At 39.2% G+C, this 12680-nt stretch overlaps 1 protein-coding gene across 4 annotated transcripts; it reads right to left on the bottom strand.

The window, feature by feature from the left end:
- Window positions 1–1000: 1000 nt before the first annotated feature.
- LOC309502567 (galactose-specific lectin nattectin-like) lies at window positions 1001–12680 on the bottom strand. Of its 4 annotated transcripts, none has more exons than XM_082174972.1 (7): window positions 12579–12680; window positions 10550–10621; window positions 9232–9309; window positions 5228–5307; window positions 4137–4271; window positions 3649–3760; window positions 1001–1838 (listed from the first exon to the last, which is right to left on the bottom strand). In XM_082174972.1, exons 2-7 carry the CDS (start codon window positions 10605–10607, stop codon window positions 1768–1770), a joined length of 534 nt encoding a protein of 177 aa, XP_082031098.1. In that variant the 5' UTR covers window positions 10608–10621; window positions 12579–12680; the 3' UTR covers window positions 1001–1767. The 4 variants fall into 4 exon arrangements, with proteins under 4 accessions (XP_082031098.1, XP_082031099.1, XP_082031096.1 ...); XM_082174973.1 differs by lacking the exon at window positions 3649–3760 and adding an exon at window positions 1955–2067 and having other exon boundaries at window positions 4138–4271; XM_082174970.1 differs by lacking the exon at window positions 1001–1838 and adding an exon at window positions 3402–3558 and having other exon boundaries at window positions 12579–12679.

The raw sequence follows: 12680 nt of genomic DNA, 5'->3' as shown, positions 1-12680 counted from the left end.
AAACCGAGCTTTGGCTATCTTTCTCTGCCTTTGAACAAATGAAATCTCAGACGGGCTGATCTTGAATTTTCCCCTTATGTCGTCACCAGATTGACTTTAGTTCTGTCAGACGTCTACAGAAGTGCTTGTTGAGAATTAACAGATGTTTAAATGTAGACGTTTTATTGAATGTTTCATTTGAAGTCACCAGAATCGTGATTAGTGTCAGCTTTATTTGGACCCTTGACTCTCTAACATTAGTTTTTCTCTGGTCACACTAACTGTGTGTTTATTTTGCACATTTGAACCAGCAAGAATAGCCATGAGATATGAAAAATGTAATCATATGATAATATTATACAGTTAATCTCAGCAAGTGTGTAATGTCTGATTGGTGACTTTTAAAAGGTTTTTATGATTGTGGTTGTCCAGCACGAGATCAGCAATGTTGCCGTTATCTGCACATTAGTTTTTAAAGAGACGTTGCTTACAGGATCTTAAAGTCTACACACTGTAAAAAGAGATGTGTTAAATACAACAGAGTGTGTTGATGGTATTTTCACATGTTGTGTAGATTTTTAAATGTAACTGGATAGAATAACACTGGGTGGAGGGCAGTTTGTGTTTATGAAAAATAATAGGTATATTTTATTTGGTATCCCATAAAAACTTTTAAAAAAAAGAAAAAATACATAACCTTAAAGATTAACGGGTGTTTTTTTGGCAGCCAATCACGTCATGCCTCTTGTCTTTTTCAAATACTGCATTTACCGATCTTTCACGAGTTAGTCTGTGGATTTGCCATGGTCACCGTCCTTCATGGGTTACAGAAAGTTGATGCATATGAAAAAATGTCATATAGACTACTTGGTTTTGGAGAAAGTGGAGTAAATAATTGATATTTATTAAAGGTACAGGATAATAACCTGGTAGTGAGACACAAAATAAGAGTGGCTTTAATATATTGGGTGAGTGTGATGTGGTGGCAAACAAATTTATATTACCGAATAAGAGACAAACATGTATCAATTGTCTTTAAGGTTATTTATTTTCTTGCAAAGGTCAGCAGTCATACAGTCATTACAAAGAGCCTGCAGAGTGTGATCACAAGTGGAGGCCATCTTTCCTTCTTTATAGTTGTTCCTCCCCCAAGGTTGTTTTCCCGAGGATAAATGAAGATATGTTTCAGCCATAACTAACACACTGTTTAGATTTGTCTCATATTAATCATATTATACCCTTGAATGGAGACTCTCTGTCTCGGTCATACACTTAGTCACACATTAACTTTTGTCAGGTCATATACAAGGTCATACACATAAATACATTCATAAGGGTATGTATCAACACTACATTAATCTAATTACCATCATATTTCTAAGATTCTATAAATATAATTAAATGCAAACATATAGAAAATATTAAACTTCCACAGTGACTAACTTTTTCACATTATAATTTTACTTGTTTATTCATTTATTTATTTATTGGGATTTATTCGAGCAATCTCCGTGTGTGTTTTTGTTGTTGTTTTAACTCTTGGTGCCATTTTAGGATGCCAAATTACTTCTTCTAACTTGTGTTAGTGAGAAAAGAGAGACTGTGGAGTGATACCCAAATTATAAAAAAAATGGTGTTTAACAGGCGTCACTGAGTCATTAACTTATCATTCACAAAACACAATCAAACAAACACAATTAACCTTCTTTAAAACACATTATTACCTCCATTGAACATTTCTAAAGGAAAGTAAATGAGTTAAAGTAGCTTGTTTCTTCTATTGATTTTTCACATGCTGGTTCTCTTCACACACACAAACGGCTTGTTTCTATAACATGTGTCATCATTCCAGTTGCCATCTGTTGCAAGATAGAACAAAATATTTGATTTTATCATTTGTGTATTATATATTAAAAAAATAATTGTTTTTTTAGTCTATTTAGATAGTTTATGAGCATTATCAGCAGTTACTTACTGTCATAGTTCATCTCAATGCAGTCCTCAATTCCACTACCGTTATTGGGCTCTCCAGGCGCCCATATTTGAAAGTTCATTTTGGTTCCATCACTCCAGAGCCAAACTCCCTCTAATTTGGAGCATGTTTGGCGAGGCGGACCTCGTTGCGTCGCAGAGCTCGACACAGTGCCCCCTATGGTTTTCCCTGTCTCAGCTCATTCGACACCTCTGTGGATAGATGCCCTCGCTCATCCGTGGCTGGAGTTGAGACTGTATGCATTCCCTCCAGTCAAGCGAATCCCTGCAGTCCTTTGCAGAGTGAGGGAATGTGGGATCTGCCTCCTTCTGGTAGCCCCATTCTGGCCATCCCAGATGTGGTTCTCGGAACTGAGCTCCCTGGTGGAGGAGTCCCCTTGGCAGATACCTATCAGGAGAGATCTGCTGTCTCAGCTCCAGGGCAGGAATTGGCATCCTTGACTCGAGATATGGAGGCTGTGGGCGATAAGAGGCAATCGCTAGCGACAATGGCGTCTGGTCTTCCCGCTGATGTTTGGGAAACCATTGATAATGCTCGTGCGCCTTCTACTAGACTGCTGTATTTCTCTAAGTGCAAGGTTTTTGAGTCTTGGTGTTCGGCTCATGCAGTGGACCCTGTCAGCTGACCGGTCGGTTCAGTGATAAATTTGTTGCTGGAGTGGCTGCAACTACCTTGAGAGTTTATGTAAGCTATCGCTGCCTATCGGGAGTCAGACGAGGTCCCCTTAGGTAAACACTGTATGGTCTCCTCGTTTAAGCGTGGAGTTAGACACTTGAGGCCTGCACGTCCTATTAGTGTCTCCAACTGGAATTTATCAGTTGTTCTGGAGGGGCTATTAGAGCCTTCCTTTGAACCCTTGGAGTCAGCTCCGGACCGGATTCTTACTCTCAAGGTGGCACTTTTGTTAGCGTTGGCCCCTCTCAAGCGCGTGGGGGATTTGTGTTTTTTTTTTATTTTTTTACTGTTGGTGCTATTTTAAGATGCCAAATTACTTATTCTAACTTGTGTAAGTGAAAAAAGAGAGACTGGAGTGATACCCAAATTATAAAAAATTACATATTTAAAACAGTAATATCCTATACTAAACCTAAACTAATCTTGACAAACTATATATCATTTGAAAGTTTGTCTAGTTTTCATATTTGGTGAATGATTTTCCAAATAAATTACAGAGGAGCCGTAATTTATCAATTTGCAACAAGAATATTTTCATATTCCAAAGGCGTGTTCAGACCTTTATTTTGAAATAGCAATGAACATGAAAAATCATGAAAGAATGGTAGAAACCTCAGTTTGTTTTCATGCCAAGAGTTCAAAAGATAGCATCCATTCAATTATTTTAGAAAAAAAGATCTGAAAGTGACACTTAAAGGGTTAACAGGTGTCACTGAGTCATTAACAAAATAGAATCAAAGAAACAAAATTAACATTCTTTAAAACACATTTTTTACCTCCATTGAACATTTCTAAAGGAAAGCAAATGAGTTAAAGTTGCTTGTTTCTTCTATTGATTTTTCACATGCTGGTTCTCTTCACACACACAAACGGCATATTTCTGGAACATGTGTCATCATTCCATTTGACATCTGTGGCAAGATAGAACAAAATATTTGATTTTATCAATTTTGTATTATTAAAAAAAATATATGTTTATTTAGTCTATTTAGATTACTTACAGTCAAAGTTCATCTCAAGGCAGTTCTCATGTCCATCAAGGTTATTGGGCTCTCCAGGCGCCCACATTTGAAAGTTCATTTCGGTTCCATCACTCCAGAGCCAAACTCCCTCCTGTGAACAGAAGAGAAAAAAGACATTGTGTTTATGTCCACAGCTCACAAAGCTTAATTTGATCTTTATTCATCTAAAAGAGGATTCCTTATGAACCCTAACCCCATCTCCACTTTAAAAATGTCAGATATCTAAACAGAAATGAACAGAAATGATATTACAAACAGGGTATCAGTGAAGAATATGTAAAAAAATACTTAAGGGCTTATGTGGTGGTGCCCATCTCATGGTTGCCAATGCCCTAAACTAACTATTCTAAGGACCAAAACAGATTAAAACACATCTATCTTTATGCATTTTGAAAAATGTTTTAATGTAAATGTAACTGTAAATGCCCAGTAGCACAAAAATCAAGATCAAAAAAAGAATTGCATACTTGAACAGCATCATGGCCTCCGATCCAGGAACGCATTGTGGCCTGAGTTTCGGATCTAATCAGGTAGTGTATAAAAGCGTACTCCTCAAGGTTGTGCACAGAAGCAAGGTTCCCATCAGACTGCAAACAGAATCTCTGTAGAGGCAGAGACATGAACAAACACCACTATTTATAAAAAATTATGTATTATTTTTAATTAATATTCCAAAATCTGTGACATGCCTTCAATTACCATCGAAATGATTTTTACTCGTGCTGTTTATTTTTTGTTTTGGTTAAGTCTAAAATCTGCCATTAGAGGTGGGACTACTTTTCTAGAAAAGGTTCTGGTTATACTGTAGATGTAGATTAGATATAACTTCACATATATAAAGTTTTTCAGTTATCCTCTCATGATAACATGAAATGTGTTGTCTTTATTTTCATACCATTGTGATGTTTTATTATCACAGTGTTATACCATGGTCTGGGTGAATACTCGATTCTGATTGGCTGCAGGGTGTCCATTAAAAAGTGATAATGTACACCTAGGAAAGGCATCCCGTCAATTTGCCTGATGACAGTTCTAAATGATTGCGCTGGCTCAAACTCACTGATCAACTGCTGCGGTCGGGTCGCTGTTGCTTGGCAACGCCTGTATACGGGAGATATTAAATAGTGCGCTCGACTTAATAAATAAAAACCCTCACGATTTTTACTCTAAAACACATTAAAGTATTATTAATTGATTAAATATTTCTTTCTTTCGTAAGTGACCATGGTATAAGCGGGTTAATGCCCTTCGAGGTGTCCATTGTCAGGTATTAATCCTCCGCTGCGCGTCGGACGGTTCACGCCTCGCCGTCGTCCATTAATACCTGATAATGGACACCTCGTCGGGCATTAACCCTTACTTATATGTTTACACCCTAGAGCTCCATTGTAATTTCTTTACTGTTAACAAATTTTGTTTTTAAACTGAGGAACAAGTTGAAATAATTTTTCTGCGATAATTGACAGGTGTCACAGACGTTTACAGAGCTTAAGTTGTATTTAACCAAGAATATACTTATATGATTTTTAAGTCATATTAGAAGCTGAATGTATCATACCTCTGCATCAATCCATGTTTGAGGGTTATTGAAAAACCTGAAGCATCTGTTTCCAAAGGCAGACCACCCATCCATACAGACTGTTAAAGGGAAGTTTTGTGTGTTATATTTTTCAAATTTATTTTACCATTAATGACCTTTCATGTAATTAACTTAATAATTTTAAGGTACAGTATGCAACTTTTGTCCCTTTACCAGTTAAAAAACAAAAAGGCATGCAACATTGTTTTGGTCGTGCTTCGGCTTTGCATGACAGTGCAGATGAAGGCGACGCTTCACAATAGATGCTTTACAGTGAACTCTGTTAGAGAGATAGATAGTATATCTGTTCAATAAAACACCTTTGAGTAATAAAAACACCATCATCTCCACTTCACTTTTACAACTTTTCAATTTTACAATCTTTTCAATTCCCTCAGTTTTATTACGAGCTCTGTCTCGTTCTCTTTTCTTCAGCAGACTCTCGTCTGTTCGGTGTTTGTTTATAACGGGTCTGAAGATTAAAAAAAATACTGTTTAATGTTTTTTTTTTTTTTTTTAAGTCTACAGGGTGAATCTCAAGAGGTTGGAGATTTAGCTGCTCCATCTCTTCCTTTCTTGCTCATGTGAAAGCTAACCCCTGCCACTCACACACCAGACGCATGGCAAAGTAGCCGGAGCAACTTTTCTCTATTTAGAGAATATACGAGACACGCACGGGCGAGTGATGTTTGTCCGCAATCTCCCATGAAAACTGGTCCGACAGGTCTAAAATATAAACACTTATAACAGGCTAAGAAGGATTAATGATGTATTTGACTCATTACTTACAATTTTGTTTATTTTGAACAGAAAAGCTACATAGTGTACTTTAAATAAACAAAGGATTAAAAAAAATATTTGAACTAAGAAACATCATGATGTGAAAATACATTTAAGATTTTGCATTAATCAAAGTATTTTGTTTTTGTTAACCTATGGCTCCACCCTCCCAACACCATACCAACGTTTTGCACCATCCAAAAAAAACAACAAAAAAACATAACATTAATGAAAACCTTAATAATTATTGCAAAATTACCCAAATTCAAGTATGTAAAAATATACTGTGTATTAAACTTCACCAGAAAAACAGGCAAATAATTGAAATGCAAAAAAACTAAATTACTTTAACACAACAATATTGATATTGATATACTGATCAATAGCAATACACCACTCACTTGTGTTCTATAATTATTTAGTACCCTATCCAGTGTATGAGAGTAACTATTAACCTCCTCAGACCCGAGCTTTGGTTTGACGTGCATTTTAGATTTCTTCTAGCTTTTTGGGGTTAGGAGGGACCAATACATATAATAACCAGATATTATCTTTGAACATGAAGCACTTTTTGAAAAAAATGATGTCCACATATGTGGACACTGGGTCTGAATTCACAGAAAACAATCAAGACACCATTGTGTAACAAAATGCAAATCTCTTTTATTTACAGCCTGTGCCTGAACATTTTTCGTTGTTACTCTTGTATAACTTCTGAACATACATAACATACATCTTCCGCTTATCCGGGGCCGGGTCACGGGGGCAGAAGAAGAAAGAAGAAATGCCCAGACTTCACTCACTCTAGACACTTCCTCCAGCTCTTCCGGGGGGACACCGAGGCGTTCCCAGGCCAGCTGGAAGACATAGTCCCTTCCGGTGGGACGCGCCCGGAACACCTTCCCGGGAAGGCGTCCAGGAGGCATCCGGAACAGATGCCCGAGCCACCTCAGCTGAGCTCCTATCGAGTGACCGAGCTTCTCACCATATCTCTAGTCTAAGGGATCGCCCAGCCACCCTGGGGAGAAAGCTCATTTCGGTCACCTGTATCGGGGATCTTGTCCTTTCAGTCATGTCCCACAGCACAGGACCCACAGCTCAGCCCAGGTGAGTTGGATCCGAAAATTTAGCCGGGGCCCCACCCTGGAGTATGAGAGCGCCTGGTGGCCGGGCCTCCCCCCATGGGGTCCGGCCGGGCTCAGCCCGAGGAAGCAACCTGGGGCCGCCCTCCCATGGGCTTACCACCCGTAGGAGGGACTGTAAGGGACCGGTGCTTAGAGGATCGGGCAGCAGTCGAAGGCAGGGGCCTCGACGACCCGATCCCTGGACACGGAAACTAGCTCTAGGGACGTGAAATGTCACCTCGCTGGCGGGGAAGGAGCCTGAGATTGTGCGTGAGGTTGAGAGGTACCGACTAGAGATAGTCGGGATCACCTCTACGCACGGCTTGGGCTCTGGAACCACACTCCTGGAGAGAGGATGGACTCTTTACCACTCTGGAGTTGCCCATGGTGAGAGGCGGTGGGCTGGTGTGGGTTTGCTTATAGCCCCCCAGCTCAGCCGCCATGTGTTGGAATTCACCCCAGTGAACAAGAGGGTCGCTTCCCTGCGCCTTCGGGTCGGGGATTGGTCTCTCACTGTTGTGTGCGCCTATGGGCCAAACGGCAGTGTAGAGTACACGGCCTTCTTGGGGTCTCTGGGAGGGGTGCTGGAAAGTGCTCCGACTGGGGACTCCGTTGTTCTACTGGGGGACTTCAACGCCCACGTGGGCAGCGACAGTGACACCTGGAGGGGCGTGATTGGGAGGAACAGCCCCCCTGATCTGAACCCGAGCGGTGTTCTGTTATTGGACTTATGTGCCAGTTACAGCTTGTCCATAACGAACACCATGTTCAAGGATAAGGGTGCCCATCAGTGCACATGGCACCAGGACGCCCTAGGCCGGAGGTCAATGATCGACTTTGTGGTCGTTTCATCTGGCCGTATGTCTTGGACACTCGAGTGAAGAGAGGGGCGGAGCTGTCAACCGATCACCACTTCTGAACATTGATATGGAAAAACAAAATGCATAAAAAACTGATCCAAAAAACATGAAAATTTGCTTTCTTTTTTGTAACACTCCAAAACTTCAACTTCTCCAAACTAGTAATGTTCTTTTTATTTGTGTGTGTGTGTGTGTGTGTGTGTGTACGGTGCGATCGCGAGTGAGCAAGAGAGCAAGAGAGTGTGTGTGAGAGAGTGAGCATGTGTGTATGCGCGCGCGCGATCGCGAGTGAGCAAGAGCGTGTGTGTGTGTGTGTGCGAGATCGCGAGTGAGCAAGAGAGTGTGTGTGTGTGTGTGTGTGTGTGTGTGTGTGTGTGTGTGTGTGTGTGTGTGTGTGTGTGTGTGTGTGTGTGTGTGTGTGTGTGTGCGAGATCGCGAGTGAGCAAGAGAGTGTGTGTGTGTGTGTTTGTGCACGCGATCGCGAGTGAGCAAGTGTGTGTGTGTGTGCGCGAGTGAGTGAGCAAAAGTGTGTTTGTGTGTGTGTTTGTGCACGCGATCGCGAGTGAGCAAGTGTGTGTGTGTGTGTGTGTGTGTGTGTGTGTGTGTGTGTGTGTGTGTGTGTGTGTTTGTGCACCCGATCGCGAGTGAGCAAGAGTGTGTGTGTGTGTGTGTGTGTGTGTGTGTGTGTGTGTGTGTGTGTGTGTGTGCGCGCGCGCGCGATCGTGAGCCAGTTTGCGTCACGAAGCTCAGTGCAACTACAAATTCTCATTTTTTTGCTCACATTCTTATACAGTTTCTTCGAAGTTAAGTCCCAGTGTCCACATATGGGACATCAAATTTAGCAGCATAGTAAATCTTCCCTGTTACAAAAGTTTGTCAAATGTGCATGCCATTTTAATCATACAACACTATTATGCATAACTTAACAAGAATCAACAATGAAATGTTATTCATTTTTTTACATTGTGGACGTTTTGGTCTGATGTGGCTGCGTGACATTTCGCCTGTGTTCTCCGCCATCTTGACATTTATGTTACATTTTTTTTTCTTCTGACACCACCAGATGGCAGTGTAAGTGTCCACGTTTGTGAAAAACATGTTCCAGTTACACAGAATTAAGTATTATGCTGCACACATCCAAAAATGTGATGTCCACGTATGTGGACACCGGGTCTGAGGAGGTTTAAAGCAGTATTTCATATGAGAAACATGCACACACCTGCTGATGACCTAGTCTGGCCAGAATCCCGTGGTGTCAATCCACTGCCTGCCTCTGAGTTCGATGTGTCGTCTTCACCTACATGTACAATCAGACATGGCATTGCCACATACCATTTTAAACCATTTTGAAACTATTCTATAATAGCCTCTGATGCTTCTCTTCCTACAGTAGCATCTGTCTTGTGTATCTCCAAAAATGCACCTGTCATAATTTGACATAGTTTGAACCATTAATATAAAACTCTCCAGCATAAACAAACAGATTCTCATAATCTACACACCCAAATCACAATGCCTGTCTGTCTCTGACTTCAACTGCACTTTTACAGCAGAAAGAAATGCATTTATTTACTGTATTTATGCATAAGTTATTTCTTGATATGCACTGAATTCATGTAAAACTCTATTGTTTTGTATTTAAAAAAAAAAAAAAAACACTGGTTGTCAAACTTGGTCCACACTGGTTGTCAAACTTGTCATGATTATGACACTATCACTTGATCAATTACACTAAACAGCCATCTCTGATAATGTTTTTTTTAATTTTTTTTACTTTACTATGCTATAATATTCCGCTGCTGAAATGAGCATTACGTGTGGTAAATCCGTCCCGTGGTGCTAATATGCAGTCACCGTCATGTTTTGCTCGTGATGATGGAGCGACCAGCTTGTAGTAGAACAATTAACCACTTAGTAACATACCTGTATATTTCGCTTTCTTTTTCTCATCCTGTTTTCTTTTTATGATACTGAGCCCCTGATGGCTTTGACCTTTTCGGCTATGACGACGTTCCCTGCCGCCTTCTAGGCTACATCTCATTTCTCTAACAGCAGAGGCCACTATCACCAGGGAGACTTGTCACTCAGATACTCGCAAGTAATCATAATGCCTCCAAATAGCAAAATAATAATAATAGATATAAATAAAACAAATCTCTTGGTGGGGCGGATCTCCAGCTGTTTGGCAAATCTCCAGCTGTTTGCGCTTTAGGCGACCACCTAGTTTGCCTATGCCTAGAAACGGCCCTGCTACTACTACTACTACTACTACTAATAATAATAATCAATATACTACAGATTTAACATGTGTATTTGTTTATTGTCAACAAATACAAATAGAAAACACATTCATAAGAATCAATAACGTTAGCTGATATAATTGTTATTGTTTTATTGTCTAAATGCTATCATAATAATTAAGAAACAAACTCAGGTTTACTTTAGTGCACATACTGTATTAGCTCAGTCTTCTGATTAGTCCCAGGTGTGCTACAATTCATGGTAAAATGATGTGAAATGTGGAATAATGCTCTTACCTGAAGCAGTCAAAGCTACGAGAAGACAGAGAGACAGGTAGACAGTCCAGACCGCCATTGTTTCTCTGAATACTGAAACAGAAATATTCAGAATTAATTATTTCAACGTTTTTATTTTTGTGACACGAACCAGTTCAGTAGATCAATATCAACGTCTGGATATTGCGTTGTTGAGCGGAGCCCTGGTTTATCTTTTTATATTCTGGAAGGGAGTGTGTTTATCAGCATCATCATTCACATGCTCATGTTCTCACTTCCTGTGCAAACACTGTTTTTGTATAGTTTGTACTTGAGCCACTTCTGTTATAATACCATTATTGTTTTATGTGTGTTCTTGGTATGCATAAATGTTATAAAGAATAAATAGATATTATTCATCTATTCTGTAATTGCATCAGAGTGCATGTTTTATGTACATGGTTTATTAATTTCTCACACTCTTCATAAGATGCTCTTTGTTCACCTGGAATGAATGGAGGATTGTTGCTGTCATCAGCAAATATGTACAAATATTTACACAGTAAAACCTTGCTGTAAAAGGCCAAATTCTGACCGTAACATACCATTTCCCATTAAGACTGTAATGAGATCAATGAACCGTAGATACTGTGGAAAACAATGAATTCTGGGTAATATTTGTTGTTTTCGAGAAAGTAGCCTACTGGGATATACTGTGAATGGTAAGAACTTTGAATACTGTTCCTTCATTAATGAATAACTACACAGCAACAAATGAGTAATGCACTATTAACATTCTAATAACTCTGCTGAATGTGGTAGGTCACTATTAGCTAACAAAGATGGTCAGGTGATGCATCACTCATCATCATAAAGGAAAATTGACTAATGTGATCAAAAGTGGTTGCTTGTTATTAAGAGATTTTCAGCAGCAATGTTTTCTTGCCAGATATAAAACATTCTGAATTTAATTAATTATTTCATAAAAAAAGAAAAAAATAGGAAAAAACTTGAATACATATTATCCTGCTGTAATTATTTCTCTGTAGTGGTTGATGAAGATGAGTGTCATTAGTGTTTGTTTTTGTGCTATTTATGTTTTATACACGTCATATTGTGAGAAATAATAGTATTAAGGCCCATTCACACCAATAAACGGGAATACAGCTTTCCTGTAGCTCAAACCTTGAAATGCAATGTAAGCGTCTGCCAAATGCATAAATGTAAAAAAAAAAAAAAAAAACAATATATATATATATATATATATATATGTATCAGGAACCCACACAGACAAACTGGCTTTCTCAACAAGTCTATGGGAATTATAGATGTGGTAGATGTGCTCATTGCGCCAACACTACGCAAACAAACAAAACAAACAAAACGTAACCTTAAGCTGAGGATCGCAGAACATAAGGCTGCTATCAGAAACAATAACCTTGACTATGCCATTGCTAAACATTATACAGAGAAGAACCATAGTCCTGCTGCCTCCCTCAGGTTTACTGGTATTGAGAGGGTATTGCCAAACCCTAGAGGAGGTCACATAGTTAAACTGGTCTTGAGAAGAGAAGCTTTTTGGATAAATGAACTGTCTTCTGTTGAACCCTCTGGTATGATGCTTGGAAAGAACCTGCATTACTTAAAATGGAGTCAATAAACAACTGTATTTGACTTCCTCTTTTTTTTGTAGAGCAGAATGAGATAAGCAAAAGTTTTGAAAGTTAGGTTCTTGAACTTAATGTTTCTTAACCAACCACAGAGATTATCAAGACGGCTGCTTAGATGATGTGTATCCTCCAACATTACTGTCTAATGCTTTAAAGCACGTTCAGCACTTCCAGATTGAGCATTTTAGAATCACTAATCTGCCTATAACCTGCGTGAGACACACACGCACAACATAAAACACAGGATACATTCTTAATAATCAAAAAAAATTATAATCTAGGCTCTGGTCTGGGAATGTTCAACAGAACTAATATTCACAGAACGCGCATGAATCAAAAAATTATTACATGGGTTTTAGTAAAAGTAAATAAATGTAAATGTAAATGTGAAAAAGTCAAACCTGAGGAAATCTGTGTTCCAAACAGCAAACAGTTTTTCTGCTGGATAGTATATAAGAGATGTGTCTTGTTTTCTTGAATTCTTCTGCTGTATTATTTTGCCA

This window comes from Leuciscus leuciscus (assembly GCF_965113295.1).
Source record: "Leuciscus leuciscus genome assembly, chromosome: 1".
Lineage (NCBI taxonomy): Eukaryota > Metazoa > Chordata > Actinopteri > Cypriniformes > Leuciscidae > Leuciscus > Leuciscus leuciscus.
Note: the sequence above shows the minus strand (reverse complement) of the source record. Positions and strands in the feature narration are given on the sequence as shown.

Excerpts from the sequence above, each read along its gene's own strand:
- LOC309502567 (XM_082174972.1), bottom strand. The coding sequence starts at position 10,607 with ATGGCGGTCTGGACTGTCTACCTGTCTCTCTGTCTTCTCGTAGCTTTG. Across the intron at positions 5,308-9,231 it reads CCAGACTAGGTCATCAGCAG|TCTGTATGGATGGGTGGTCT; the intron begins GTGTGTGCATGT and ends TCCCTTTAACAG. Across the intron at positions 1,839-3,648 it reads CCTTGAGATGAACTTTGACT|ATGGCAACTGGAATGATGAC; the intron begins GTAAGTAATCTA and ends ATCTTGCAACAG.